This window comes from Phascolarctos cinereus, unplaced genomic scaffold (assembly GCF_003287225.1).
Source record: "Phascolarctos cinereus isolate Bilbo 61053 unplaced genomic scaffold, phaCin_HiC Scaffold_7;HRSCAF=346, whole genome shotgun sequence".
Classification (NCBI taxonomy): Eukaryota; Metazoa; Chordata; class Mammalia; order Diprotodontia; family Phascolarctidae; genus Phascolarctos; species Phascolarctos cinereus.
Genome location: NW_027556180.1, coordinates 1,415,448 through 1,427,503, shown reverse-complemented (window position 1 = coordinate 1,427,503; position 12,056 = coordinate 1,415,448). Strand labels below are relative to the sequence as shown.

Below are 12,056 nucleotides of genomic sequence, written 5' to 3'. Positions count from 1 at the left end.
GGAGGGCTGCAGACCCCGCTTGTCCCTTCTGCGGAGTCACCCCACGGTTGAGTCCCGAAAGCCCGGGCAGGCGGGCACTGCCAGGGATTGGGGGGATCAGGCTGGGCCGCGCCAGGCAGCAGGGTGCGCCTGTGCTCGCTGCCACTGCAGGAAGGTGGGTCTGCGGGGAGCTGGGGCTGGGGCTGGGGGAAGCAGTGCCGCTCCGCCCCTCCTTCCCCTCCTTTCCCCCTCCCCCTCCCTCTCCCTCTCCCTCTCTCTTTCCCTCCCCGGCTGGGCGGGGTGGGGCGGCACGTGGGGGAGGGAGGCGGGGCGGGGTGGGGACGCCGGGCCCGGCGCTCATTGGCCGCAGCGCGCATAGGGGACGGCCCCGGTCCGCCGTCTGTGCCCCCGCCCCCGCCCGCCCCCTGCCCGCCTTCCAGCGCTCAGGCTCTGGTTGCAGCTTGGGCTGCGGCGGCTCCGGCGCACTGTCCGCGGGCGGGCGGACATACGGACAGGAGGACTGCCGGCCGGCCAGACCGCGGGAGAGCACGGACGGAGCGAGGATCCCGCAGCGCGGCGGAGCAGGGCCCGGGCGGCATGCTGCCGCTGCTGCTGCCTTCGCCGCCGCCGGGGCTCTCCCGGCTGCCCGAGCCGCGCTGAGCCTTCCCGGGCCCCGACGTCCTCGGCCGCGGCCGGCGCGCCCCGTTGAGCTCCCCGCCAGCTCCCCTGCCCGCCCCGCGCCTCCGGGCGTCCTGCCGGCCCCCTGCCTGCTGCCCCCCGCCCGACGGCCCCAGCGGCCGGGCATGATGTGCCTGGAAGGTGGCTCGGCGGCGGGCAGCGGCGGAGCAGCGGGCTGCGCGGAGGAGGAGGAGGAGGACGCGGCGGTGGCGGTGGCGGTGGCGGTGGCCGCGGCAGCCGGGCCGGATGCGGAGCAGCATCGTCGAGGCCGGGGCCGGGGCCGGGGCTGGGCCGGTGGGGTGCCGAGCCGGGGCCGGCGCTGCGGCGGGGCCGCAGCCGGCTGCTGGCCCCACGATGAGGTGCAGACGCTGTCCGGCAGCGTGCAGCGGGCGCCCCCCGGGCCCGGACCCACCGCTGTCCCCTCCTGCCCCGAGGTCGGGGCTCCGACGACCACCAAGGGCCCGGCCCCGGGCGGCCCGCAGCCCAAGCCGGGGGCCCGCCTGGGCCGTGCGCGAGTGGCCGCCGCCGCCATCCTCAGCGTGGGCAACGTCCTCAACTACCTGGACAGGTACACTGTAGCAGGTAAGGTGCTGTCCGCTCCACCCCCCCCCCCGCGCCCGGGGTCCTTGAGCCGCTTCCTCCACCCCCCACCTCCGTCTCTGTCTGTCTGGTCTGGGCCCACTTCCCCTTTCTTTTCTACCCCACTCGAACCTCTCAGCCCCCTATTCCTCCCCCGGCCCCGTTTCTTTCCCCCGAGCCCAGAAGCCGCCGCTCCCCCTACCCCACACCTCCCCGCGGGTGCGGTCCTAGGCTCTGGCCCTGGTCTTAGCGGTCTCCATCCCCTTCCCTCACCCCCCACCGGGAGCAAGCGAGCTGGGATGCAGCTGTGCTGGGGTGCTTGCGGGGTGCGTGTGTGTATGTGTGAGTCTGTGCATGTGAATATCAATATGTGTGTATGTGTAAATGTATGTGCGCGCGCGCCGCTGTGTGTGTGTGTGTGTGTGTGTGTGTGTGTGTGTGTGTGTGTGTGAGTGCGCCGGGTGTGCGCGAGGCTGACAAAAGGATCACCCAGGCAGGCTGCAGATGCGGGGAGAGGGGTGGGGTCTGCTGTTGCCGCCGCCACTGCTGCCGCCTCATGGGGGCACCTGGGATGCGGGGCTCCCCCCGCCGCCTTTGCCTCTGGTCTTTGCAATCGTCTCAGCCCCGCAGCGCCCTCCCCCCGCACCCTTTTAAGCAATCCATACGCGCACACGGGCACACAGGCGCGCGCGCACACACTTACACACGCAGGCACACGCACAACCTCCCGGCACCAACACCAAGACCGGGAGGGGCAGGTGTTCCCCCACAGCCCGGAGCCTAGAGAGTCCTTCCCCCCTGCATGTGCGACCACCAGCACCCCACCCCCCTCCGCCTGGAGACTCCTCTGGAAGGGAACGGACACACAGTCCAGCTTGGGGCTGGATCCCAGCCCCCGGGGGTTTCCCCAGGTCGGTCTCGAGGCTGATGGGGGAGGGGGCCCCGTTTGATTTCCAGCTCCGCACAGGCAGGGCGCTTGACCGAGTCTGTCCCTTGGTTGGGTTGCAGAGATCGATGAGGCGCCAGCAGAGCTCCTGGGACTGAGCTGGGCTGAGCTGGGGGCAGTGATGGCTCCCGATCTGACCCTTGCTCTGCTTCCACTTGGTAAATGAGCCGCAGTGGCGGCCAGGAGAGTGGGCCTTCGCTGGGCAGCCAAGGCTGGAGAGGCCGAGAGGCCTGGCTGCGGCCGGGATTGGGCCGCCGCCGCCGCCGCCGCAGCGGAGCCCTGGAGGGGCAGGTGCTAGGCGGCTCGGGCTGGGCTAGGGCTCCCCGAGGAGAGCTGGACTTTGTGCCCTTCTGTCTGCCTGGCACACTCGGGAAGGAGCACATTCCTGTCGTGCTGCTCCGTGTGGGGTGGATGTGTGTGTGTGTGCGCGCGCGCGCGCTCACACGCAGGAGCTTGTGCCGGAGGGGTCCTGAGAGAGTTCAGGGATGTCTTAAGAACTCAGGGAGACTGGGGTAGGGGGGAGGCTGAAATGCTGGAGGCTGGCAAGGCCCACCCCGTCCCCCTGGACACAGACAGATGTCCTTGTACCTCCGTGACTTTGGTCGTGTCCCTGACCTATTTGGGCCCGAGACTCTGGGGCTATGGGGGAGGGGGAGCTGGCTAACCCCTAATGCCCCTCCCAGTGTCCTAGGGGAGTGGAGCCTGCTGACTTTGGGGGCCAGTTTGGCATGCAGTCCCCTCCCCCAGGCAGGAGGCTGAGCCACCCTCTCAAGGGCCCTTTCTGAAGCTAGGGTTTTTCTTGCACCTGTGCTGAGAGACTGGCTTGGGGGGCCAAGCAGGCAACTCTCACTTGAGAGGTAGGATGGGTGGAAAAGAGGGTGTGGAATAGCCAAGAAGGACTGCAGCCAGGTGGCACACCTCCTCTTTCATCCCAGAGTGCTGGGGCCAGAAGCCCACTTGTATGAAGGGGCCTCTCACCTTTGCCGAGGTGGACCCCCTGGCAGTAGGGCCTGAGCACGTGCCCCACCTCCACCTGGTAGCTGCCTCTTACACTCAGTCCCTGGGAGACTCTTAATTGAATCCTGTCAAGCAGGGAGCAATTAGTGCAGGCCTTCTAATTGGGAGAAGCCAGATCTGGCAGGAGAGAAGCATGAAGGGATCACGCAGCCTCAGACCTGGCCCAGCTTGGCCCAGAGCTATTCAAGCCTGCCTCCGGGAAGGGCAGGAGGGCAGAAGGGCTAGAGGGGGACAGGGGGCAGAGAGCAGGGGCAGAGAAGGATTTCACATTCAGCTGAAGGCTCCAAGCACCCTGGAAGTAATGACAGCCAGGCCCCGGGGGCAGGGGGAGACCCTGCCCTGGGCACAGGGAGGGGCTGTGGGAGGCCTGCTTGGCACTTGGCACAGGAGGGAGATATGGGCACTCCAGTATGTGCCCCCTGGGACATTGCCCTGCCTCCTGGGAACCAGTGGGAGGAGAAGGTGACGGGGCAGTAGAGAAGAAGGCAGGCCCAGAAGTCTGCACAAACGACTTGCTAATGCCCCCTACCCAGCCATCCTCAAAAGCTGGGCTTGGCAGGAGCTTCCTGGGAGCTCCCCTGAAGGCCTCAACCCATAATTTTCGCCCTGTCCCTTCTCAGCTGGTGAGGCTGCTCAGTCAGACTCAGCTTGGAAAGAAAAACTCTCCCTTTGCTGGTCCCCAGCCCTGAGGGCCCCCAGCCAGCTCCCGGACACAGGGATGCCAGCCAGGGTAACTTGCAAGCCAGGCCAGGTGACAGGGGAGCCAGACTTGGGGAAGAGGCTAGCAAAGACCACCCCCCCCCTCACTGTTGCCCTGGGCTGTGGGCTTGCCTGGAGAGCCTGCAGGAAGAAGTACCAATGAATAGAACATCTTCCTCCCTTCCTGCTGACCTTGGCTGATCTCTAGGGCCTCTGGAAGCCCCCTTTGGGCTCATGAGGTGTCAGTGCTGGGGCCTGCTGCCCTCTAGGCCAAGGCCAGGACCAGGACCCTGTCTATCCACGCTCCCTCTCTGGGCCACTAGCTCCCTTTATCCTGAGGCCCTCAGAGGCTGCTCTGGGCTCCTGGCATTGGGCAGGCCTCTGTGTGTATGTGTGTGTCTGTGTGTGTGTGTGTGTGTGTGTGTGTCTGTGTAGGTCTGTGTATCTGAGGCTCTGGCTTCCCCGATTGGCCAGGGCACAGTGAAACTATGACCTCAGCCCAGGAAGACTTCCTTGATGGCCCCAGCTCACGATGCTTGTTCTGGGCTCACACACCTGACCATGAGCCATGTTCTGTCTGTCTTGGCATCTCCTCCCTCTGGTTCACTTGGCTTTCTTAGTGCTCCTGCCCAATCTGGCTTGGGGCTTCTCCAGGCCTCGAATTCCCCCCAGAAAGCCTAGAACGGGGCTCCAGGGCAGCTTGAAGCCTTGCTCCACCCCATCTCCCTTGGGCAGTTGAGCCAGAGGATTGTGGGGCAAGGTCAGTGGCAGGCCTGGGCCCAGCTTGGGAGGCCCAAAGCTGCTCTTCTGTCCAGGTCTGCTCTGTCCCTTCCATCCCTTGTACCAGACGGGAAGTGGGAGTAGAGGATCTTTCCACGGAAGTAGGGGTAAGGTTCAACTCATGCCTGAAGACTCCGCCAGCATTGGGAAGGGGAAGTCACTGGCCCCATAGACTACTGGGCCCTGTCCTGTGACTCAGTTGCTCCAGGCCTCAGTTTCCTTCACCTGTAAAATGAGACTAATAACCCCTCCCAACAAGGGGAGTGGAAGGCCTAATTAGGTGACCCAGTCCAAGGAATCAAGCCTCCTTGGGAAAAGGCTCCTTAGTAGAAGCGGGGGTGGAACAGGGCTAACTGCTCACATCACCATTGGAGCTGCCTTGGGGCAAGACTCATTGCCAAGGCTGCTGCAGACAGAGGGGCACAGGAGCACGGGGTTCCTCTGACTAAAGCCAGCAGGGCCAACCAGCTGCTCCAAAGAAAGTGGGCTTCCTGCTCCTTTCTGGCCTGAGGGCCTGGGGGCCCAGGCCGGCACTGGGCACCTCAAGAATAAATGAGACCCTGGCCTGGGGGGTTGGGGCCATTACCCCCATTTTACAGATGGGGAAGATGAGGCAGATAGCAAAGGGAAGGGACCTGTCTATGCAGCTGTTCGATTTCTGGGGCCTCACTGGCCAGGGGTGCCCTGCCCATTGCTCCACCTTGTCCGCTGGACATTTGTCCTTTCCCTTTCTGGCTCCAGCCCATGTTTCCAGGGCGGTTCTGCCTCATGAGGCCCAGCCTCCAATCCAGCAGTCTCACTGACTGTCTTCAGGACCTGGCTGTGCATTGCCCACCTCCAGGCCTTTGCCCAGGTTGTCCCCACGCCTGGGTCACACTTCCTTCTCTCTAGGCCTTGCCTCCAGGCTCTAGATATCCCCAGTTACCTCATTAGGGCTTGCTTTGTATCTGCTCTATAGAGGCCGTGCCTCGTCTACATGGACCTGTCATTGCTCCTGAGATAACCTCAGTGCCCTTAAGGGAGGCGGGAGACCAGGCGCTAAGGAGCCCACCAGGATCCCAAGAGCCTTCAAAGGAAAGGAGGTGGCTGGTCCTTCACCCCTTTCTGGAGGGTGCCCTAAGCTGCTTCCATCAGGCCTGGCACTTCCCTGTTCGAACTCAGGACTTCAGCCAAGTCTGATAATAACGAAACTGCAAAGAAAGAGAAAAGCCAGGCGCCCAATCGGAGTCTCCTCTTCACTGAGGGGCAGTGGCCTGGGAGGCCCGCATCATGCCCAGGTGCCCAGGGACAGGACTGGGGGGAGATTACTGCCTCCTCCTCCCTCCCCAGTCAGCGGCCCCTGAGTGATGGATTTTCCCCAGCTGATGAATCAGGGGCTGATTTCCTTGTGTGCAGCTCCTGGTCACCTGATCACTTCACTTCCTAAATGGAGTCCAGTTTGGGCCTGGGCTTGGGCACGGGGAGGGAAAGGGCAGCTTAGTTGACTGGGGCCAGTGATTCAGAGTTCCACCTCTCAGAGCCAGGTGCTCACAGAATAGTGCAGCCTTTCATGGTCCCAGCCCCCGCAGAGGGCAGGGGTCCCAGTGGCTGGGGTGTTCACTCTTCATCTGCCCCCATCCTTCCCCTCTTCTAAACATCAGCCCTCCATTCCCTCGCCTGGGACTGCCAGCCGGCCCCCCTCTGCCTGGGGTGGAATACTTGGCATCCTATTCGGAGATGTTACGCTCAGGGAAGGTCCTGCAGGGTCCTTTTAGAGGAGAAGAAACTGAGGCAGCCCGGAGAAGGGGAGACAGATTCGCTCAAGGGCCCCAGTATGGCCTCAACTGCTTCTCTGGATGTCAGGGCGCATTCTACCTGTCCTCTCCACAGCAAGGCCTGAAGCCCCTCAGGGATGTGGGGAGGGAGGGCAAGGGGCCTCCCTTTACCCATCAGACCAGCTCCGAAAAGCGGGAGCCTCCGTGAAGCTGCTCCAAGCCTTGGAAGGCCTGGGTTAGACGCCAACCGTCTGAGCTGGGTGAGTCAGGTGACCTCTCTGAGCCTTGCCTTCTTCCTCCGTAAAATGGGAGCAATGATGAGGCCCTTTGGGCCTGCCAGGATCGGAGGAGGTGATGATGCCAGCATCTGTCACTCCTGATTATGGTGACCCCTTCCTCAAAGAAGCAACTCATGCAGCTGCCAAAATGTCTGACTCTCCCAGGCTCAGGTGTGACCATGTCCCTCCCCTGCACACCCCCCAGCCTGGTGGCAGTCTCCTCCCTCCCCCTTCCCCTTCCTGTCTCCACTCTAATTCACAGGGTTTCTCACATGTCCTTTTTACAGGCATAATAAACAGGACCGTTTCCTTTAGGGGGGAGGAGAGGTTTAAGAAGATGCTTTTCTAGGCCTTCCTCAATTCTAGAGCCTCATGCTTGTCCTTCCGAGGCAGCCAGACCTCTCACCACCTGCTCTCCCTCCTTCTTCTTTAGAATTCTAGATCTAGCAAGGATTGTACTGGTAACACAGGCTCTCTCATTTCAGAGACTGAGACAAGACCCACAGAGCTAAAGTGACTTGCCCAAAGCCACACAGACAATGAGTGTTTAAGATTTGAACCCAGGTTCTCTGCCTGCCAAGCCAGTGTTCTGCCTTCTCTAGGCCATTTGAGCTAGGAATGAACTTCCCCCAAGGCCTCTGCCTGTTCAGTCTTCCCTTCAGCACCCAGCTCTGTGGCCACATCCTCTGTGAGCCTTCTGCAGGCTTTTCCCATCTCCCAGGCCTCCTCCCTCGTGCCCACCGTACTCACTCACTCTGAAGCGTAGGGCTCTGGGTGCATGGCTGTTTCCCTCTCTTCCTGAGGGTAAATTCTTGGAGGGTGGGGCCCACATCTGACCTTCATCAACCTGGCACTAGGGCCGGTCAGGGCTTTAATAGAGGTCTGCTGTGGAGCTGATCACAGTGGGCCTTCCTCCCTTCCAGGGACAGAGCTGGAGAGATACATGCTGTGGCCCCCCTGATTCCAGATTCCTGTGAAGGGTCCCCACCCCCCCTCCCTACAAGGCCAAGCTCAGGCTGTGGCTGGGCCAGGGAGCTGAGCCCAGAGGGGCCCTTGTTTGCTCCAAAAGATCCCAGTTCCAGGAAGCTTAGCCCCAAATGATATGTTGTAACCACAAACAGAGCTCTGCTGAGAACGGCAGCGCCCCCGCCTCACCCCAGCCCACCCCGCCTGGCCTTGAGGGGTTGCCTTGAAGAAGTGAGCTTTGCCCTCTGGCCTCCCCACCCTGCCCCCCACTCCAGCCTCCCATTGTGGTGAAGAGGCCCCCAAGCAGCCAGGGGGCATTCACTGCCTCATCCATCCCTGCCCCCTATGGGCATGCCTGCTCAGGCACCCTGGGATAGTTGGTCATATGTTGTGAGTCAGGACATGAGGGAAGGGGGTGGAGGAATCTGGGGCTTCTAGCCCCTCAGTAGGCCCTGGGACCGTGCTCTATACCTAGAGCTGCAGCAGCCCTCAGAGGAAAGAAAGGAGAGAAGGAGGGGGGCAGGGGTGGCCAGGCTGACCCAGGACCTACCCTGGGGGCCCTTTCCTCTCCCCCTTCCCCTTTCCCCTCTCTTCCCCTTTCCTTTTTCCTTTCTCCTTCCTCCCCTTTTCCCTTCCCCCGTGGGGCTTTCACAATTTGAGAGGAGCCTTGAGAGGCTCAGAATTGAGGGTGGAGTAGCTAGGGGCCAGAGAGCACCTCCCACCTCACCCACCTGGGCCATACCTGCGGTCCTCTGCTACTCCCAGGCACACCCGATTGTCCACCTTTGGCGTTTGAGGTCCGCCCTTCTGGGGGCTTCCTCCTCTCTCTCCTTTCCCTCTGGAGGCCTCATGATGGGAGCTGAGGAGCCCTCAGTTTCCAGGGAAATGGGCAGCTTCCTGCATCATTTAGAACCAGGGAACCTGCCTTCCTTGGGGGATGGGGAGAGACCAACATACTTCTGTATCAGGCCCTCACCCTGCCTTGTCCCCACCATCATTAGAACAAGTTTGGGGCAGGCAGAGCGGGAAGTGGGATCCCCATTTTCCAGATGGCAAGGACTGAGGCCCAGAGAGGCTTAGGGAGTAAGTGTGGCTGAGCTGGGCCCAGGGAGCCTCCGCAGTGTCTTGGAAGCCCCTCCTGTGTATGGGAGGTCAGGCAGTGCTGCTGTGAGGGAGGCCCAGATCTCAGGCCTCCCCCTCCACCCAGTCGCAGACAGACACGCCTGCAGGCTGCTCCCTGGGCACCACCGATGTTCCTTTTTCTGCCACACTTTTGGACAGGCTGTCCCCCATGCCTGAAGCGCCTTCCTCCCTCCTCACTTGTTTCTCTTGGAATCCCTCCCTCCCTTTTGACTTTGGATAGATTCCATGTTTCCTTGTTCCAAAGGGCTTGTTTTCCCAGGAGAATGTCAGCTCTCCGAGGGCAGGGAGTGTTTAGTGTCCTACCTTGTCCCAAGCAGCCAGCAAATGAGAGGAGCTGAATTGCCTTCAACCCTGTGGTTTCCTGGGGACAGGGGTGAGGGCAGCCAGCCTCCCTGTCCCTCCTGGGTGGGGCTGGTCAGCCTGGCTGTAATTGAGCTGGGTTTGGCAACCACCCCGGCCCCAGCTCTGAGGTGTATGGGAGGGAGGCATCTTCCTGGCCATCTGTGAGTCCTGTGGGGTGACTGCCCACCATGAGCGCTGGCGTATGAACACCAGCACAGGAGAGCCGGGTGGGGATGCCCTGGCCATCTCTGTGAGTCCTGGGGATGACTGCCCGCCATGCCTGCTGGTGCCAGCAGAGGAGGACCCAGTGGGAGGCCTGATCCAGGCCTGGGGAGGGAGGTCCCTCACTAGAGACAGAGACCCTTCTGCCTCTTGGCCCCGTCCCCTTTCTGTTAGCCATCCCCCAAGCTCTCTGCCTTCTTGGGTCCTTGGGTCCACTCGTGGGGGAGGCAAGACAGGGACGATTCTTTGCCAATGTCTGTCCCCTGGTGACAGGAGGTGGGGAGGGCCTGGGGAGGCCTGAGTTGGGTGGCGCTGCTGGGGTAAAAATAAAGCAGAGTAAGAGTTCCAAGGCAGTGGCTGAGGTCTGATTCTGCACGCCTGCCCTCGTGCCTGTCTCCTCACCACCATCATTCCTCCCAGATTGCGAGGGTTGGCAGAGCTATAATTCAGGACCAGCGCCCTTTCCCTGACAGAGAGGGAGGGCCCGGATGCCTCGGGAGGTGACCAAGCCTGGGATGGGGCCAGTGGGGATGCCTCTAGCCTCAGCCTGGACTGCTCCTTTGCTCAGCTCTGGCTGGGCTCTCAGGCTGGCCGATCAGGAGCTCCCGAGTGCTAGGAGGGCAGGCTACTGAGACCCAACCTGCTCAGGAAAGGTGGGGCTGCAGTGGGGCTGGGATGTGGCCCTAGATCACTGGGAGTCTGGGCAGCAGGTGGGGCCCAGAGAAGGCCGGGGTGTGGGGCCCTGTCTGGCACTGCAGGTGAAGAAGGGTGTGGACAAAGCCTGGATGGGCAGGGGCTCATTTGGGGGACCAGGGGGAGATGAGCCTGAGAGAGGACTCAGGGAAAATGGAGCATTGAAAAAGCCTTGAATGCCAGTCCAGGGCTGAGGCCAGTGGGCACAGGCTTCCCATTTCTCCTTCTAAAAGTGAGGAGGCAGAGGGCTGGCCCTGGGGTAACCTGAGGATCTTGCTTTGAGCCGCAACCCTGGCCCCACCCTGGGCCTGGGCGTTGGGGGGGGGGCTCCCCTGCCCTTCCTCCCTGCCCTGCCTTCTCCCTTTCTCTGGGGGCTTCCTAGGCTGCTCCCTGTGTCTAGGTCTTCCCATGTGACTCATCTCCTCAGTAGGCCTGGCCTCTCCCTGAAGGCCTGGGCATGGGGCCGTCAGTGCAGGCGGTGGGTGGGAGTCCTTGGAGCCAGGGTGGGCCCCCTTGAGCCCCTGCTGGACAGAGGATGGCCATCCCACCTCCCAGATGGGCAGGAAGGCCTCCCAAGCTGAGGAAGGGAATGTGGGCATGGGGGAAGATGACAGAGCAGGTATGGGGCAGGGCCCTGGCGGCTTCCCAGGTGGCCAGCCCTCTGGTCCCCTTGCTGACTGCCTTGTGGCTGTGACTTGTCTGAGGAGCCACACGCTGTTCTGGCTGCATGCCTCTGTCTCTGCCCTGCCTCTGAGAAGATCTGGGCACCCCCACCCTCCTCCCCACAAAGGGTCACCCTCTGTGTCTCTGGACTTGTAGGGGGAGCCCCCCGGAGTCGTCAGTCATTGGCCTTGTCCTCCCATAGCAGGAGTTGGTGCTGGCTCCTTAAGACAGAGCCAATGGATACAGGGGGATTGAAGGCAGAGCCGAGCCCAGCAGAGATGACCCGGGGCCTCCGGGCTTTCATTGGACACTTGGGTGGTAGAACTATAGGAGTAGCAAGGGTCTGGGGGCTGCAAGGTGGGGCAGAGAGAGATCAAGGAGGGAAGGAGCTGCTTTGGGGGGGGCCACTTCATGGAAGATAGCAGGCAAGAAGGCTTCTCTGAGGAGCTGCTCGGGGGGCTCCTCCATCGGCTTCCCTTCCTCCAGCTCCCTGAACACCAGTGGCAGCAGCAGCAACTCGTCATGGAAGCCGATCTGTTAGCAGCGGCATGCTCAGGGCATGTCGGGGGCTGCTGGCAGCCCTCCCTGGGCCGGGGAGGGGCCAGTGATCAGAGGCCCAGAGGCTGGGAGCTCTGGGGCCCTGGCTGGCTGTGAAGGCTTGGCTGAATCATCCCACTGACTGGAGAACATATTCCAAGGCCTAGGTTGCCATACATACCTATTCACAGCATTTGTTGAATTGGGTGCTCTGCGGGGGGGCCATCTTGGCCCTGCCCTCAGGGAACTTCCGGTCCTGTGGGAGGGAGACAAGCCTCTAGCATGGGCCTCCAGCCAGGCTGGAGCTCTGGCTGAACCCGCCCTCTTCCAGAGGGAGTGATGCCCCCAAACCTCCCCATAGAGAGAGGGAGGCCAGGATGGAGGTGAGAATTTTCCCCCAGCCACTGAGCAGGGCCTCTAAAGAGGGTGAAGAGCCCTCAACAGAGCTGAGCCTGGTGCTGTGCTGGATGCTGGGGACGTAGAGACAGTAGGGAAGCAGAGCCTGCCCTCAGAAAGCTTCCATTCTAAAGGGCTGTATGAAGTTAAGCGCTAATGATGGTGCTAGCAAACACCTGTCTGGTGACTAGTGAGTGCCCTGAACCCTGCGAAGCGCTTTACAAACGTTCCCAGGTGATTCTCACCACCCCCCTGGGAAGCAGGTGCTACTGTCATTCCTATGCTATTACTAGTTGAGGAAACTGAGGCAAACAGAGGTTAAATGACTTGCCCAGGGTCATACAGCTAGTAAAAGTAGGAGGCTGCCTGACTCCAGATCCTGCT

At 62.0% G+C, this 12,056-nt stretch overlaps 1 protein-coding gene across 2 annotated transcripts in view; it reads left to right on the top strand.

Annotated features, from left to right (window-relative positions):
- Positions 1–408: 408 nt before the first annotated feature.
- The window catches only part of SPNS2 (SPNS lysolipid transporter 2, sphingosine-1-phosphate), a 50,435-nt gene continuing 38,787 nt past the window's right edge, over positions 409–12,056 (top strand). The window contains exon 1 of one of the 2 annotated variants that reach the window (XM_078147703.1): positions 409–1,239. In XM_078147703.1, the coding sequence (XP_078003829.1) occupies positions 783–1,239 (457 nt within the window). In that variant the 5' untranslated portion in view covers positions 409–782. The remainder of the gene's footprint in view (positions 1,240–12,056) is intronic. The other variant, XM_020964668.2, reaches the window with a different exon arrangement.